Source organism: Heterodontus francisci, chromosome 25, assembly GCF_036365525.1.
Source record: "Heterodontus francisci isolate sHetFra1 chromosome 25, sHetFra1.hap1, whole genome shotgun sequence".
Taxonomy (NCBI): domain Eukaryota; kingdom Metazoa; phylum Chordata; class Chondrichthyes; order Heterodontiformes; family Heterodontidae; genus Heterodontus; species Heterodontus francisci.
This window is the reverse complement of record NC_090395.1, coordinates 32,246,597-32,262,606: the sequence shown is the minus strand read 5'-3', so window position 1 is coordinate 32,262,606 and position 16,010 is coordinate 32,246,597. Positions and strand designations below refer to the sequence as shown.

Sequence of the window (16,010 nt, the reverse complement as noted above, 5' to 3'; positions counted from 1 at the left end):
TTTCTCCTGGACTCTTGATTCTTTTAAATGTTTCCCACTGCTGCTCTATTTGTTTGTCAGCAATATTACCTTTAACGTTTCTATGGCTCGAAGTCCAGGTGGCTGGTCGAAAAAATAATGGAATCCTTATTCAAAGATGTAATAGAAAAGCATCTAGAAACTGAAAATGTAATTGAGTAGTAGGTATGGATTCCAAAACGCATGGTCACGCTTGACCAAGCTTAATGAGTTCTTTGAAGAAATAGCAGAAATGTTAGATAAGGGTAATGCAGTAGACTTAATGGCCTGGAGTGGACGCAATTCGCCTGCAATGGGCAAAACCAGTGCAAAGGTTTGTGGAATTTTAAGTGCAACTCGTGTGTCCACGATCTTTTCCACTAGTTTTTAAAAGTTTTGGTAGAAGCCAAGCCCATTGTGATTTCCTGATAACTGTGCCCATTAGTGGACCTTCGAGGAGACTTAAAAAAATGTAGTTCTTGTTGGGCCAAGAACCTTAATAGGCATGATTTGAAAACTTTTGAATATAATTTTTAATTTACCAAGAAACTGGATATTGTGCCCCAATATAGCTAGCAAATGGTTCTGTATATTTAGTTATTTTAAAATCAGTTTACTCACAGGTGGACTATACACCTAGGCACTGGATACTGTGAAGGCCATGGGTCCTGACAACATTCCGGCAATAGTACTGAAGACCTGTGCTCCAGAACTTGCCGCACCCCTAGCCAAGCTGTTCCAGTACAGCTACAACACTGGCATCTACCCAGCAATGTGGAAAATTGCCCAGGTATGTCCTGTACCTAAAAAGCAGGACAAGTCCAACCCGACCAATTACTGCCCCATCAGTCTACTCTCAATCATCAGTAAAGTGATGGAAGGTGTCATCAACAGTGCCATCAAGCGGCACTTGCTTAGCAATAGCCTGCTCAGTGACGCTCAGTTTGGGTTCTGCCAGGGCCACTCAGCTCCTGACTTCATTACAACCTTGGTTCAAATGTGGCAAAAGAGCTGAACTCGAGGTGAAGTGAGAGTGACTGCCCTTCACATCAAGGCAGCATTTGACCGAGTATGGCATCAAGGAGCCCTAGCAAAACTGGAGTCAATGGGAATCAGGGGGAAAACTCCCCACTGGTTGAAGTCATCCGAGGACAAAGGAAGATGGTTGTGGTTGTTGGAGGTCAATCATCTCTGCTCCAGGACATCGCTGCAGGAGTTCCTCCAGGATAGTGTCCAAGGCCCAACCATCTTCAGCTGCTTTATCAATGGCCTTCCTTCAATCATAAGGTCAGAAGTGGGAATGTTTACTGATGATTGCACAATATTCAGTACCATTCGCGAGTCCTCAGATACTGAAGCGGTCCGTGTAGAAATGCAGCAAGACCTGGACAATATCCAGGCTTGGGCTGAAACGTGGCAAGTAACATTTGCTCCGCACAAGTGCCAGGCAATGACCATCTCAAACAAGAGAGAATCTTGCTATCTCCCCTTGACATTCAGTGGCATTACGATCACTGAATCCCCCACTATCAACATCCTCGGGGTTATCATTGACCAGAAACTGAACTGGAGTAGCCATATAAATACCGTGGCTACAAAAGCAGGTCAGAGGCTAGGAATCCTGCGGCAAGTAACTCCCCTCCTGACTCCCCAGAGCCTGTCCACCAACTACAAGACACAAGTCTGGAGTATGATGGAATACTCTCCACTTGCCTGGATGGCTGCAGCTGCAACAACACTCAAGAAGCACGACACCATCCAAGACAAAGCAGCCCGCTTGATTGGCACCCCATCCACCAACATTCACTCCCTCCACCACTGACACACTGTGGCAGCAGTGTGTACCATCTACAAGATGCACTGCAGCGACTCACCAAGGCTCCTTAGACAGTACCTTCCAAACCCTCGACCTCCACGACCTAGAAGGACAAGGGCAGCAAACGCGTGGGAACACCACCACCTGCAGGTTCCCCTTCAAGCCACACACCATCCTGACTTGGAAACATATCGTCCTATTTGTTTGTGATAAAGCCATTTTCAGCTTTATTAATCAAACTACACCAAGTTAGCACTCTTAGATATATCATGGAATATTTTTTAAGCAATTAAAAATAAAGCACAAACTGACATTCTAAAACACTCCCCATTGCGGTGGTTCATGGCAGATGTTGCATTCAGTGATATACAAATGAGTTTTAGTGGTAACCCAATATAGCTGTCAAATTGGGGGTTTAGTTAATATAGAAGACTGCTACAAAATACAAGAGGAAATTAATAAACTTGCAGAATGACCATGTAATTGACAAATGACCTTCAATTTAGGTAAGTATGAGGTAGTACCTTTTGATAGGAAGAATAAGAAGGTCACAGACACATTGGAAAATGAGCCTCTAAAAGGGGTAGAGGAGCAGAGGGATCTGGGGGTACAGATACACAGATCACTAAAAGTAGCATCACAAACTAATGTCAGAAAAAAGCAAAGCATTGGGATTCATTTCTCGAGGGATAAAATTGAAAAGCAGCGAAGTTATTGTAAACTTGTATAGATCCTTAATTAGAGCACACTTGGAGGATTGTGAACAGTTCTGGTCTCCATATTATAGAAAGGAAGAAGGTGCAGAAAAAGATTTACTAGAATGAAACGTGGCAAGAACTGCACAGTGGCGCAGTGGTTAGCACCGCAGCCTCACAGCTCCAGGGACCTGGGTTCGATTCCGGGTACTGCCTGTGTGGAGTTTGCAAGTTCTCCCTGTGTCTGCGTGGGTTTTCTCTGGGTGCTCCGGTTTCCTCCCACAAGCCAAAAGACTTGCAGGTTGATAGGTAAATTGGCCATTATAAATTGTCACTAGTATAGGTAGGTGGTAGGGAAATATAGGGACAGGTGGGGATGTTTGTTGGGAATATGGGATTAGTGTAGGATTAGTATAAAATGGGTGGTTGATGTTCGGCACAGACTCGGTGGGCCGAAGGGCCTGTTTCAGTGCTGTATCTCTAATCTAATCATACCAGAATTGAAGGTTTATATCCATCAGAAAAGACTGAGGCTCTTTTCTCTAGAAAAGAGATAACTGAGGGGTGACCTGATAGAAGTCTTTAAGATTATGAAAGGGTTTGTTAGAATATATGTACAGATGATGTTTCCCCTTGTGGGTGAGACCAGAACTAAGGGCCAGTGATATATGATAGTCACAAATAAATCCAATAGGGAATTCAGGAGAAACATTTTGACCCGGAGTGGTGAGAATGTAGAACTCATTACCACAAGGAATAGTTGAGGCAACTAGCATAGATGCAGTCAAGGGGGAGCTAGATAAGCACATGAGGAAGAAAGGAATAGAAGGATATGTTAGTGGTAGATGAAGAGGGTTGTTAGGCTCATGTGGAGCATAAACAATTACAGGCCGAATGGCCTTTTTCTTTGGTGTAAATACTTTGTAATACTTTGTAATACTTTGCAAAATGAAGTCCAACAAAGGTGACTTATATTTCTTAGACGTTGGCTAGGCAAAATTTATAGCCAATTCATAGTAATACTGTCCCTCCTCGAATGGTTGACTCTTACTGTCCACTTAGCTGTAAAATCAACCATGCAATATGGGAGTGGGAGTCTTGTGTAGTTTGGAAAGGTAATTGTACTCTCAATTTTAAGAATGCAGTGGAATGTATTTTACCTTCTCAACAATTAAATTTTATAAAATGAGCAAATCCCAAATGTTTTCAGTCCATTTTTGCTACATTAGACAATAGTGCAGCCTTTTTACTAGGTAGCTGGCTTGCTGACCAGAAATAACCAATATTTCAGAGAGTTCCTTCCAATCAGTCTGGCATAATGATGCTTCAGATGCTAGAAGATCCCTGATTGATACTGTTTTTCTGATTTTAAAGCCTATATATATCAAGAATGTAGGTTTCGGCGACACAAGTGTGACATTTCTGCAGCTCCCAAGTGCAATTTTCCAGCTATTAAAATGCATGGCTACAAAACAGGAGGCAGGGGAGTGGAGGAGCAGAAAATCCAAGCCATTACTTTTCTGAAGTTATCAAGCCTACGAAAAGATTCAGAACTTCAGTACCTAATATCTGTTATTCAGTTTTCAGGTTAATGAGTTATTAACTACCAAGTGGAATTTTAAAAAAAAAAAATCATGTTGCTGTATTGCGGTGACTACAATGTCTACTTTTACTATTTTTTTCCAGAAGCCCACTTTAGATAATAAAAGTATATAATGATTGAGAGTGTTACAACCATGTGGTGTGCTGTAGGTGGTTCCCTACTGTTCAACTCCCCTGGATAATTGCTGGCCTGAGATGATAGGAACATAGGAGCAAGAGTAGGCCGTTGAGCCTGCTGTGCCATTCAATTAGATCATGGCTGATCATCTATCTCAACACCACTTTCCCGCACTATTCCCCCAATCCCTTGATCCCATTAGTATCCAGATATCTACCTTGAACATGCTCAATGATTGAACTTCCACAGCCCTCTGGGGTAGAGAATTCCAAAGATTCAGCACCCTCTGAGTAAAGAAATTCTTCCTCATCTCAGTCTTAAATGGCCTGCCCCTTATTCTGAGACTGTGTCCCCTAGTTCTAAACTGACCAGCCAGGGGAAACATCGTATTCACATCTACCCTGTCATGCCCTGTAAGAATTTAGTAAGTTTCAATGTGCTCACCTCTTATTCTTCGAAACTCAAGCGAATATAGGGCAAGTTTCCTCAATCTCTCTTTATAAGATAATCCCACCATCCCAGGGATTAATCTGGTGAACCTCCGTTGCACCACTTCTGTGGCAAATATATCCTTCCTTAGATAAGACCAAAACCATATGCAATACTCCAGGTTCCGTCTCATCAAGGCTGTATACAATTACGTCAAAATATTTTTACTTCTGTACTCAAATCCCCTTGTGATGAAGGCCAACATACCTGCATGCTAGCTTTTAGTGATGCATGAACGAGGATACCCAGGTTCCTTTGGACATCAACACTTCAAGCATCTCACCATTTAAGAAATACTGTCTTTCTGTTCTTTTTACCAAAGTGGATAACTTGTTCAATGGTCAGCTAGACTTTTCACCAGGTTTCTTTGCTTTTTGTCTGAAATTGATTCCCATCTCTGTAGCAAAGCTTTTAAAATCTTCAACACTAAATTTGTTTAACTTATCATGGGATGTCTCCCTGCTCTACAAATTGCTTGGCATGAAATGTGGCCATCTCTTTTTGTTTCCAGCACCATTGAGAAAAGACAGAAGAATACAAGAGAACCTGTTTGTTTATTTTCCACAATTTTAGAGATTGATTTTCCTCCCATTTTTTAAATCTCTTGTTTGTCTGGCAGTTCAGATCCTGGCTTTATGTCCCCAATTTGTTACGTCCAAATGGTGTGATGTGGATGCTTCTCTACTGTTCAATTCCCCATCTGAAGTTAGCAAGTGTATTTGTATTAAGAGTTTAGCCCCTTGTGCTTTTAATTTTTCAAATAAACAGACGGGCTTTCTTGTAGGTTTTAAAAAGAATGTCAATTTTTTGTTGATCCACGTGCCTTACCCAAAATTATTGCAACCTCTTTCACTCATGCATTCGCGCACGCAAGCAAGCAAGAAACAGAGAAGGGAAAGAGATCAAGTGGGATTTAGTGGGGGAGAAGGGTTACGATAAACCCGTTGAATTCTCTTTAGACTGAAGTTCTACACAGTTGAAGGCCGCTCTTGCTCTCGGTTTCTCTCTATCGCTCTCTCTCTCTCGCGCTCTCTCTCTCTCGCTCTCTCTCTCTCTGTCTCTCTCGCTCTCTCTCTCTCTGTCTCTCTCGCTCTCTCTCTCTGTCTCTCTCGCTCTCTCTCTGTCTCTCTCGCTCTCTCTCTGTCTCTCTCGCTCTCTCTCTCTGTCTCTCTCTCTCTCGCGCTCTCTCTCTCTGTCTCTCTCGCGCTCTCTCTCTCTGTCTCTCTCGCGCTCTCTCTCTCTGTCTCTCTCGCGCTCTCTCTCTCTGTCTCTCTCGCGCTCTCTCTGTCTCTCTCGCGCTCTCTCTGTCTCTCTCGCGCTCTCTCTGTCTCTCTCGCGCTCTCTCTGTCTCTCTCGCGCTCTCTCTGTCTCTCTCGCGCTCTCTCTGTCTCTCTCGCGCTCTCTCTGTCTCTCTCGCGCTCTCTCTGTCTCTCTCGCGCTCTCTCTGTCTCTCTCGCGCTCTCTCTGTCTCTCTCGCGCTCTCTCTGTCTCTCTCGCGCTCTCTCTGTCTCTCTCGCGCTCTCTCTGGCTCTCTCGCGCTCTCTCTGGCTCTCTCGCGCTCTCTCTGGCTCTCTCGCGCTCTCTCTGGCTCTCTCGCGCTCTCTCTGGCTCTCTCGCGCTCTCTCTGGCTCTCTCGCGCTCTCTCTGGCTCTCTCGCGCTCTCTCGCGCTCTCTCGCGCTCTCTCTGGCTCTCTCGCGCTCTCTCTGGCTCTCTCGCGCTCTCTCTGGCTCTCTCGCGCTCTCTCTGGCTCTCTCGCGCTCTCTCTGGCTCTCGCGCTCTCTCTGGCTCTCTCTCTGGCTCTCTCTGGCTCTCTCTCTGGCTCTCTCTCTGGCTCTCTCTCTGGCGCTCTCTCTCTGGCGCTCTCTCTCTGGCGCTCTCCCTCTCTGGCTCTCCCTCTCTGCCTCCCCCTCTGCCTCCCCCTCTGCCTCCCCCTCTCTGCCTCCCCCTCTCTGCCTCCCCCTCTCTGCCTCCCCCTCTCTGCCTCCCCCTCTCTGCCTCCCCCTCTCTGCCTCCCCCTCTCTGCCTCCCCCTCTCTGCCTCCCCCTCTCTGCCTCCCCCTCTCTGCCTCCCCCTCTCTGCCTCCCCCTCTCTGCCTCCCCCTCTGCCTCCCCCTCTGCCTCTCTGCCTCTCCCTCTGCCTCTCTGCCTCCCCCTCTGCCTCTCTGCCTCCCCCTCTGCCTCTCTGCCTCCCCCTCTGCCTCTCTGCCTCCCCCTCTGCCTCTCTGCCTCCCCCTCTGCCTCTCTGCCTCCCCCTCTGCCTCTCTGCCTCCCCCTCTGCCTCTCTGCCTCCCCCTCTGCCTCTCTGCCTCCCCCTCTGCCTCTCTGCCTCCCCCTCTGCCTCTCTGCCTCCCCCTCTGCCTCTCTGCCTCCCCCTCTGCCTCTCTGCCTCCCCCTCTGCCTCTCTGCCTCCCCCTCTGCCTCTCTGCCTCCCCCTCTGCCTCTCTGCCTCCCCCTCTGCCTCTCTGCCTCCCCCTCTGCCTCTGCCTCCCCCTCTGCCTCTCTGCCTCCCCCTCTGCCTCTCTGCCTCCCCCTCTGCCTCTCTGCCTCCCCCTCTGCCTCTCTGCCTCCCTCTCTGCCTCCCCCTCTGCCTCTCTGCCTCCCCCTCTGCCTCTCTGCCTCCCCCTCTGCCTCTCTGCCTCCCCCTCTGCCTCTCTGCCTCCCCCTCTGCCTCTCTGCCTCCCCCTCTGCCTCTCTGCCTCCCCCTCTGCCTCTCTGCCTCCCCCTCTGCCTCTCTGCCTCCCCCTCTGCCTCCCCCTCTGCCTCTCTGCCTCCCCCTCTGCCTCCCCCTCTGCCCCTCTGCCTCCCCCTCTGCCCCTCTCTCCCTCTCTGCCTCCCCCTCTCTCCCTCTCTGCCTCCCCCTCTCTCCCTCTCTGCCTCCCCCTCTCTCCCTCTCTGCCTCCCCCTCTCTCCCTCTCTGCCTCCCCCTCTCTCCCTCTCTGCCTCCCCCTCTCTCCCTCTCTGCCTCCCCCTCTCTCCCTCTCTGCCTCCCCCTCTCTCCCTCTCTGCCTCCCCACCTCCCCCTCTCTGCCTCCCCCTCTCTCCCTCTCTGCCTCCCCCTCTCTCCCTCTCTGCCTCCCCCCCTCCTCCCTCTCTGCCTCCCCCTCTCTGCCTCCCCCCCTCCTCCCTCTCTGCCTCCCCCTCTCTCCCTCTCTGCCTCCCCCCCTCTTCCCTCTCCCTCTCTCTCTCCCCTCTCCCCCCCTCCCTCTCCCTCTCCCCCCCCTCCCCCTCCCTCTCCCCCCCTCCCTCTCCCCCCCTCCCCCTCCCTCTCCCCCCCTCCCCCTCCCTCTCCCCCCTCCCCCTCTCCCTCTCTCCCCCCTCCCCCTCTCTCCCCCTCTCCCCCTCCCCCGCTTTCCCCCTCCCCCGCTTTCCCCCTCTCCCCCCCCTCCGCCTCTCCCCCCCCCTCCGCCTCTCCCCCCCCCTCCGCCTCTCCCCCCCCCTCCGCCTCTCCCCCCCCCTCCGCCTCTCCCCCCCCCTCCGCCTCTCCCCCCCCCTCCGCCTCTCCCCCCCCCTCCGCCTCTCCCCCCCCCCCTCCGCCTCTCCCCCCCCCTCCGCCTCTCCCCCCCCCCCCTCCGCCTCTCCCCCCCCCCCCTCCGCCTCTCCCCCCCCCCCTCCGCCTCTCCCCCCCCCCCTCCGCCTCTCTCCCCCCCCCTCCGCCTCTCTCCCCCCCCCTCCGCCTCTCTCCCCCCCCCTCCGCCTCTCTCCCCCCCCCCTCCGCCTCTCTCCCCCCCCCCTCCGCCTCTCTCCCCCCCCCTCCGCCTCTCTCCCCCCCCCTCCGCCTCTCTCCCCCCCCCTCCGCCTCTCTCCCCCCCCCTCCGCCTCTCTCCCCCCCCCTCCGCCTCTCTCCCCCCCCCTCCGCCTCTCTCCCCCCCCCTCCGCCTCTCTCCCCCCCCCCCCCTCCCCCTCTCCCCCCCCCTCTGCCTCTCCCCCCCCTCCCCTCTCTCCCCCCTCTCTTTAAGACATTCAATTCTGAAAAGTTTTTCGTATATGTGTGAGATGGGTTTCATTGACACTCTTTGGCATTTAAGATTTGTCCTTTTGTTAGACTATTTGGATGCACAAGACTGATCTCCTTATTCTTTGGTTGCCATTTTGGACCATTGTTCACTTTTTAAAATAAAGGTTCATTTTTTAAGGAGAAATTTCATTTTTGCATAACTCTTCAGAGTTAGTCCGTGAATGTTGTATCATCATACTTCCGATGTGCGTGACAAAAGGAAGAGTGCAGCTTTGAAATATTTATAATCAATTTCTTTTTTTCCCTTTTTAGGCCCAACAATCTGTATCTCAAGAGAGGAGTGTGAATCCTGCACCCCGCAGGCAACAGGCATATGTGACTCCGACCCTTGCTCAGGCTCCCTACTCTTTCCAACATAATAGCCCAACACATCCGGGTGTTCACCCGCATCTGACAGCAGTGTCAGCCCCTACGCACCTTTCAGGACAACCCCACATGTATACCTACACACCAACTGCTGCTGCCTTGGCAACCTCCAGTTCCATGGCCCATCTTCTGAACCAACAAAGCTCCTCCAGACATGCCATGCAACCAGCCACGTACACAGCTCATCCAACCAGTCTCCTTCAACAGGTGCCAGTCAGCATGGGCCCTAGCCTCCTTCCATCCGCCAGCGTTGCTCCCAGCCAGTACCAGCATCCGTTCGCCACCCAATCGTACATTAATGTTTCCAGGGCTCCAACTCTTTATGCTGGCTATCCACTTAGTCCCACTAAAATAAATCAGTATTCTTATCTGTAGCTCTCTTATTTGCAATTGTGCTGTGCTACTGTATGAGATCTAGACTAATCCAGTTTTGTATGAAGGAGGAGTGTGCTTCGTTCCATTAGACAGGACTCTTCTGTGGTGTCATGTTTTGCTTCTGAACTGGGTCACATGTCTGCAGAACATCCAGCAGCAAGGAGACTTGGTTTTTAAACCCTTTTTTAAAAAAAGGATATTGGAAATAGACCACATTTTAAATATATTTACAATGATTGGGGAATAATTTTCAGAACAACAGAATTGCTGTTTGTTTTTAAATGTACTGTTGCTTTACTTTTGCCAGCTCTTTGCCTGAACACACTGAATCTGCTACTTGAAATGGGTTTATGCTGCTGAAAGTGTTAATACTATTGCTTAGGAAGTTCAAAGAATGCATTTTTACTAGACCTATTACATAACAAAATGGTGAGTAATGGATGTCCTTATTGGTTTGGTTGGCATGTTGAAGCCTAAACTAATCCTGACTTGCATAACTCATTAATGGATATCTTCAAGCATATCACTGTTTTAAGGTGTTTTGAAGTATTTGTGAGGGCTCCAAAATTAAGGAAAATTTTTTTGATTGGTGTATGAAATAGTTTGAAATGTCATGTTTTTAGCATATTGTCACAACTTCAATTTTGTATTAATCTGGATTTCTTAAAGTATTGGTTTCTGATCGTGTGTAATTAAGTATGAAAATGGGAATTGAAAACATTGACCTGCTTTTATAAGAAATGATTCCTTTGAACATTTTAGTCAGCTGTGATATGCTGATGGAGCTGCTGTCCATACAGGATTAGTGCGCTTTACTTAAATCTGCAGGCATAAAAGCCGTTTAATCACTGTTTCAGTGAACATATTTTTAACTCGTTGCTTCTGTAACCTACATTTGCCTGTGTATCTCATCAAGGTACAGCTCACTTAAATGAATTCAGGAAACTAGCCTTGAAGTTGCAAGTGTGTAGGGTCAAAAAAATGGTCACTGCTGTATAATGAAAAATGGAGTAAATTATTCTTTAATTCTGCAGAGAACGGGTGTGTATTTTAATTGTACAGCACATACTGTGCCATCATTCTGATCATAGGCATTGCAGTGGTAGATTCTGGCACCTATGTCACTGCTGGAACCCTTGTGTTGTGCTATGTAGCTTTCATTTGGACATCAGCGCTGATTTGCATAACTGAAAATAACTATATGCATACACACCCTAAATTTGTGTTAAACTGTACCCAACATCATGTTCCAGACCCGTTTTGACCCCTCCCCTGCCCAACTTATTGGTTCCCTTAGTATGATTGAAGGTGTGCTACTCATCAGCTTACTGTAAAGACCTTCAGTCACTAGTGCCTCTGGCATTGAGTTGTTAAGTCAGTTATGCTTGTGGAAGATAGTGACATTACTGCTATAATATCCTATTTATGTATAGGTCTAATTACATTAATTCCAGCAACTAATACAGCTTTAGCATCAGAGCTGCAGAAGCAAGACATGTGACTCTCTAACTTCCAACAGAATTAGCTACAACAGTCTTTGATGGAAAATGTAAATTATGATACTTGAATTCTGTATTTTTAGTAACTTGAGTTTTAGTTCCTTGATCACCCAGAGGGATTTTTTTAACGTACCTGTCATTTTAAGAGAAATTAAATTGGAACATGTTGGAATATACATGCCATGTCTTTAGATACATTTTGGAACTTTATTAAATGTTGTAGCACTGATGAAAAAGTAATTGTGTTTGAAAAGAAGTGGTTGCAGAACAGGCATCATCTGTGTGTTCTGGATGGGAGTAATTATTTGACTCAGTTTTTGCACAGGTGTGAATGTTGTGGGGGTTTATTTGATGAGTTCTTTCCCCTAGTTAGTGCCTTAAGAGATTTTTACATAGTACGTTAAATACTTTTACACTGTGCTTTAGAATATCCCAACTTGTTACAGTTAGATCAATGGACTTGTGTGTGCATGGAAGGCCTCTCGGGAGTACAAAACAAAGTGATGGGAGGGTAGCACAGGAAAGGGTATTGTGCTGTTAAAACAGATTTTAAATCATTTAAGTTGGTCTTTGTATAACAATAAATCAGTTGAATATTTTAATTGGTTTGTTTTAGTTTAAGGAAGGGAGATGGAATTTGAAACAGTATTTTTGTTTCTCTTTTGAAGTTTTTAACTTTTCTTTTCATTTGGCACATATAACTATGCTCCTTTTAATGCAGCAAGCTACTTAGAATGTGAAAATGCATGTATCCATGTACTGTCTTCTGAACTTCAGTTCCTTTTGATTTTTACTTTAAGTTACGATAGTATGGCTGAGCATATTGTACTTGTGTGAGGATAGTGCAGTATTTAGGTTTGTTTAATGAGATTTTGGACAAGGAAAATAGTGTGCAATTAGCTTTAGATGGTTGTGGTTCTTCTAGATGTGTAATTTTTAAACTTTATTTTTCACTAGTTTATGGATGCTAACATTCCTTGTGGCAGTAGGATGCTGTTCTGAGTAAACCTTTTGAAAGGTGACTACCCAGATTTTGGCTTCACGCAGGCAAACTGCCTGTAAAGCACATGTTCATCACACCAAAGAAAAGCCTATTTATTCTGCCTCATTTACAGGGCATGGAATAAGTGGTATTGCTTAACAGATATGCAAGTATTTGCTGATCATAATTTACAACGTTAAAAAAAAAATTCTGCTATTCATTCCAACAAGTTGACATTTTTGTTTGCAAATAGCTGCTCAGTGCTGCACTCTGTATTTGAAAGGAAAGTACTGCATACACTACTTCCCTTATCTGCTGTTGAAAGTGTTAATGAAAGCCTTTTTTTTGTTTTCTTTCTTACTCTCTTATTTCATGCCCTGACTTCATAAGGTTGCGAGGAGTTGATGTGTGCCTGGTAACCTCCCAGAGAAATGGCTTTTAGAAAAATGCCTATGTTGAATACCTCTGGTGTTGCAAAACCTATCTTGATTCAAGGTTGAACAGGAGATGGTGTTTTGTGGGTGTTTCTGTAGGAAAGGCTTTAGTACTATGTATACATTTGGAGAACACAGATATACATCAGAATATATCAAGCGCAATACCCGCTTTATACAATTAAAGACTGGGAGAAATGTGAGGGTTTACAGAAATACACTAGCCTGCTTGTTCAGATGTTTTTTAAAAACAAATTTCTAGCATGAAACAAACATTCCACCAATGCTTCTGTAACCAGGTAACTGTTTGTACAGCATCTTTTGAGTGCTCCAGCTTCTGGATCTTTCAGATATCTAGAACATTGAGACAAGCGCTTTCTAGTCATCACAAGCCAGGTTTGAATAATGCAAACTGAGGTATCAGGATAGACTAATTAGTTTTAAAAAAGAATATTGTTTTGTCTGAGCTAAGCACAATATATGTGCGAATCCTGTTTTGTATTTGATTTTATCATGTAGGCACACATCTTCAGCAGGGGTAAGGAAGAGCTGCAAAACCCAGCAAAATCTGCACAGCAAAATTTTAGTGCATTGAGTAAGTTAATGTGGTTCACTTAGACTTATGTGGGGAGGGGGTGGGACGGGGGGTTGGTAAAGTGGTGCTCAAAAATCTGGTAGTTCTTGAAACAGAAGTATTTTGCAGAGACTACATTTTACTGCTCATGTCAGATACATTTTGACCAGTCTCTCAAATTTATTTTCTCCTGTATCCCTTCTTCCCCTGCCCACCCTCTGGATGGTGCAGCATCTGGAATCCAGAGAAAATATCTTGACATCCTGTAACTTTGTATTGGATTTCTGCTGAGCCAGATGTTCCACTTTTACTCCACCAAGACTCTGTAACGTGCTGTCATGATTGGCATTTCATAGTCCTGCTGTATCGTATCTGTGTCTTTTTGGTGCAGTGAAGTGCATTTTGATAATTTTGGCCTCGTGAAATGGGACAGTGTTCTTTAAAATCAACATTCATACATGCAAGGTAAAAGAAAAACAAGTCTTAGAAACTACGGCCAGCACTTTGTAATCTTTACTGTCAGTTACTGTTCTATGTCCTGTCATCGCTAAATGCACTTGCTGCAGATTGAGATGCACATTGTCTTTTATCCTGTCCACAAACTAGGATGCTCCATGTACATGGAGTGCCCCCAATTAGCAGCACAGAAATGTACTAATGACAGGTGGAGTCTCTACTGTCACTCATTATTATTAAGTGCCGTCATTGGAGACTGTCGCCATGTTAGATTTCTGCCCGGTTCTGGATTCTTGTGGCCAAACCTGTTTTGGGATGTTCTTGATGGCAAATTTCTGTGGGATTTTCTTGTGGGAAGGGGCAAAATGCAAAATTTTCGAACTTTCGTTTTATTTATGAAAACATTTGTCCAAGGAATAGCACTGGTTTTGACCATAAATGCAGGTCAAACAGACCTCTAGGTAAACTTGCCAGTGTCCTCGCACCTTTTATGTACTACTTTGTAACAAATATTTTGTCAATGTTTTGTAAGGAAACCATCTGTATCCTGTGTAAGTCATTTAGTATCTAAAATGTACATTTAAAGAGATAGAGGCCCACACTGGTTGTATTTTAAAATGATTGACATGGGATCTAAGCAACACCTTTGGAACTTTATCACAGCCACCTTTGAATATAAATGCAGCTTGCTTGCTTTTTTTGGAGGGGACGATGGAGGGCTTCGAATTTAGACCAAGGCTAATCATGGATAACTTCAAGCTAATTATGCAGCCAAATGTTGATTTTCTTTATTTTTTAAAGTCGTTATAACAACTTTGATTTATGTTCGACTGAGCATTTCTAGGAATTGAAGGTTGCTGCACTGATTCAAACAATTTTCCAGGATTTTTTGTTTCACATAACCTGTGTAGGGCTGCAAAAGCACTGTCTCTTTAAAATCTATATAAACAGTATATATTTATAGGGTTGACTTATATATGGTTACATATGGGTGTGTCATTATTTACTGTTGGCTGGAGCATGTTCTCATTATTTTGCTGTACGTGTCTGCATTTACTAATGCTAATCATATGTGGGTGAACTTTAGTGTTTTTTTTTAATAGTATGATTGTAACGAATGCAACAATTGTTAGTAGCATACTTGGCTTGTATCATTGATATTGCTATAATAGGTTATTTGACTGGTTTGTATAATGTTATTTGCTACTCTAGTTCTTGTATGAACTGCGGTTTCTTACTTTTTGATATAGCTATGTGATTATCACATGTAATGTGTAGGCAGCTCATAGAAATTATTGATTTTTCTATGGTAGTCTGGCAGTTAAACTGTAGAGGTTATTGTAAAATAATAAATTTAACAAAAGATAAAGAGATTATAGTTATTTAAAAAAAAGTTCATAATACTAACTTTAAACTGGGAAAAGGGGTCCATTGTGATGAAACTGTTTTATCTTGTAATTCACTGTTATATTGTCTTTGGTTTCCAAAGTAGCTTGTCTTCTGATTGAAGTATTTTCTACATATGTTAAAAATGCATTGAGTTACCAATAAAATGGGCTACATTTGTGTATTTTGTGCCTGTGTCATTCTCAATTCATAGAATCCAGCTGTTGTTTTATAAAAGCCTGCAGCTTTTTAGTGCATAGAATTTTGACTCTGTCTGATCTGGAGTTCTCAAATTCTATGTAAAATGTTCTGAGAAAGAAGCTCGACTAAAATTAAAATTTGTCAGGAGTAAATGGCAGACAACTTCAGTTTCCACCTCCACCTTTTGAGTCTAGAGTGGAGTTACCAGCAGACAGAATCATAGAATGGTAACAGCACAGAAGGAGGCCATTCGACCTGTCTTGTCCCTGCCGGCTCTGTAAGAGCTACTCAGCTAGTCCCACTCCCCTGCCTTTTCCCTGTAGTACTGCAAATTTTTTTTCCAGATAATTACCCAATTCCCTTTTAAAAGCCATGATTGAATCTGCTTCCACCCCACTCTCAGGCAGTGCACTCCAGATCCTAACAACTCACTGCTGGAAAACAAAGCTTTTCTTCATGTCACTGTTAACCTTAAATAGGTGTCCTCTGGTTCTTGACCCTTCCACCAATGGGAACAGTTTTTCTCTACCTAATCTCTCCAGACCCCTCAGGATTTCGAACACCTCTATCAAATCTCCTCTCAACTTTCTGTAGAGAGAACAGCCTCAGCTTTGCCAGTCTATCCCATGTAACTGAAGTCTTTCACCTCGAAACCATTCTCGTAAATCATTTTTGCACCCTCTCTAAAGCCTTCACATCCTTACTAAAATGTGATGCCCAGAACTGAACACAATACTCCAGTTGAAGATGAACCAGTGTTTTATAAAGGGTCACCATAACTTCTTGCTTTTGTACTCTCTGCCGCCATTTATGAAGCCCAGTATCACAAATGCCTTATTAACCTCTTTCTCAACCTGCCCTGTCATCAACAATTTGTGCACATATATCCTTGGTCCCTCTGCTCCTGCATCCCTTTTTAGAATTGTGCCCTTTATTTAATATCGTGTCTCCTTGTTCTTCCTACCAAAATGCATCCCTTCACACTTCTCTACGTTAAATTTCATC

General features: G+C 45.3%; 1 protein-coding gene across 5 annotated transcripts in view; it reads left to right on the top strand.

Moving 5' to 3' along the window:
- Positions 1 to 14,988, top strand: part of LOC137383806 (homeodomain-interacting protein kinase 1-like) — a 420,703-nt gene extending 405,715 nt beyond the window's left edge. For all 5 annotated transcript variants that reach the window (XM_068057040.1, XM_068057038.1, XM_068057042.1 and 2 more), the window contains one exon: positions 8,985 to 14,988. In XM_068057040.1, coding sequence (XP_067913141.1) covers positions 8,985 to 9,473 — 489 coding nt within the window. In that variant the 3' untranslated portion in view covers positions 9,474 to 14,988. The remainder of the gene's footprint in view (positions 1 to 8,984) is intronic.
- Positions 14,989 to 16,010: the final 1,022 nt, after the last annotated feature.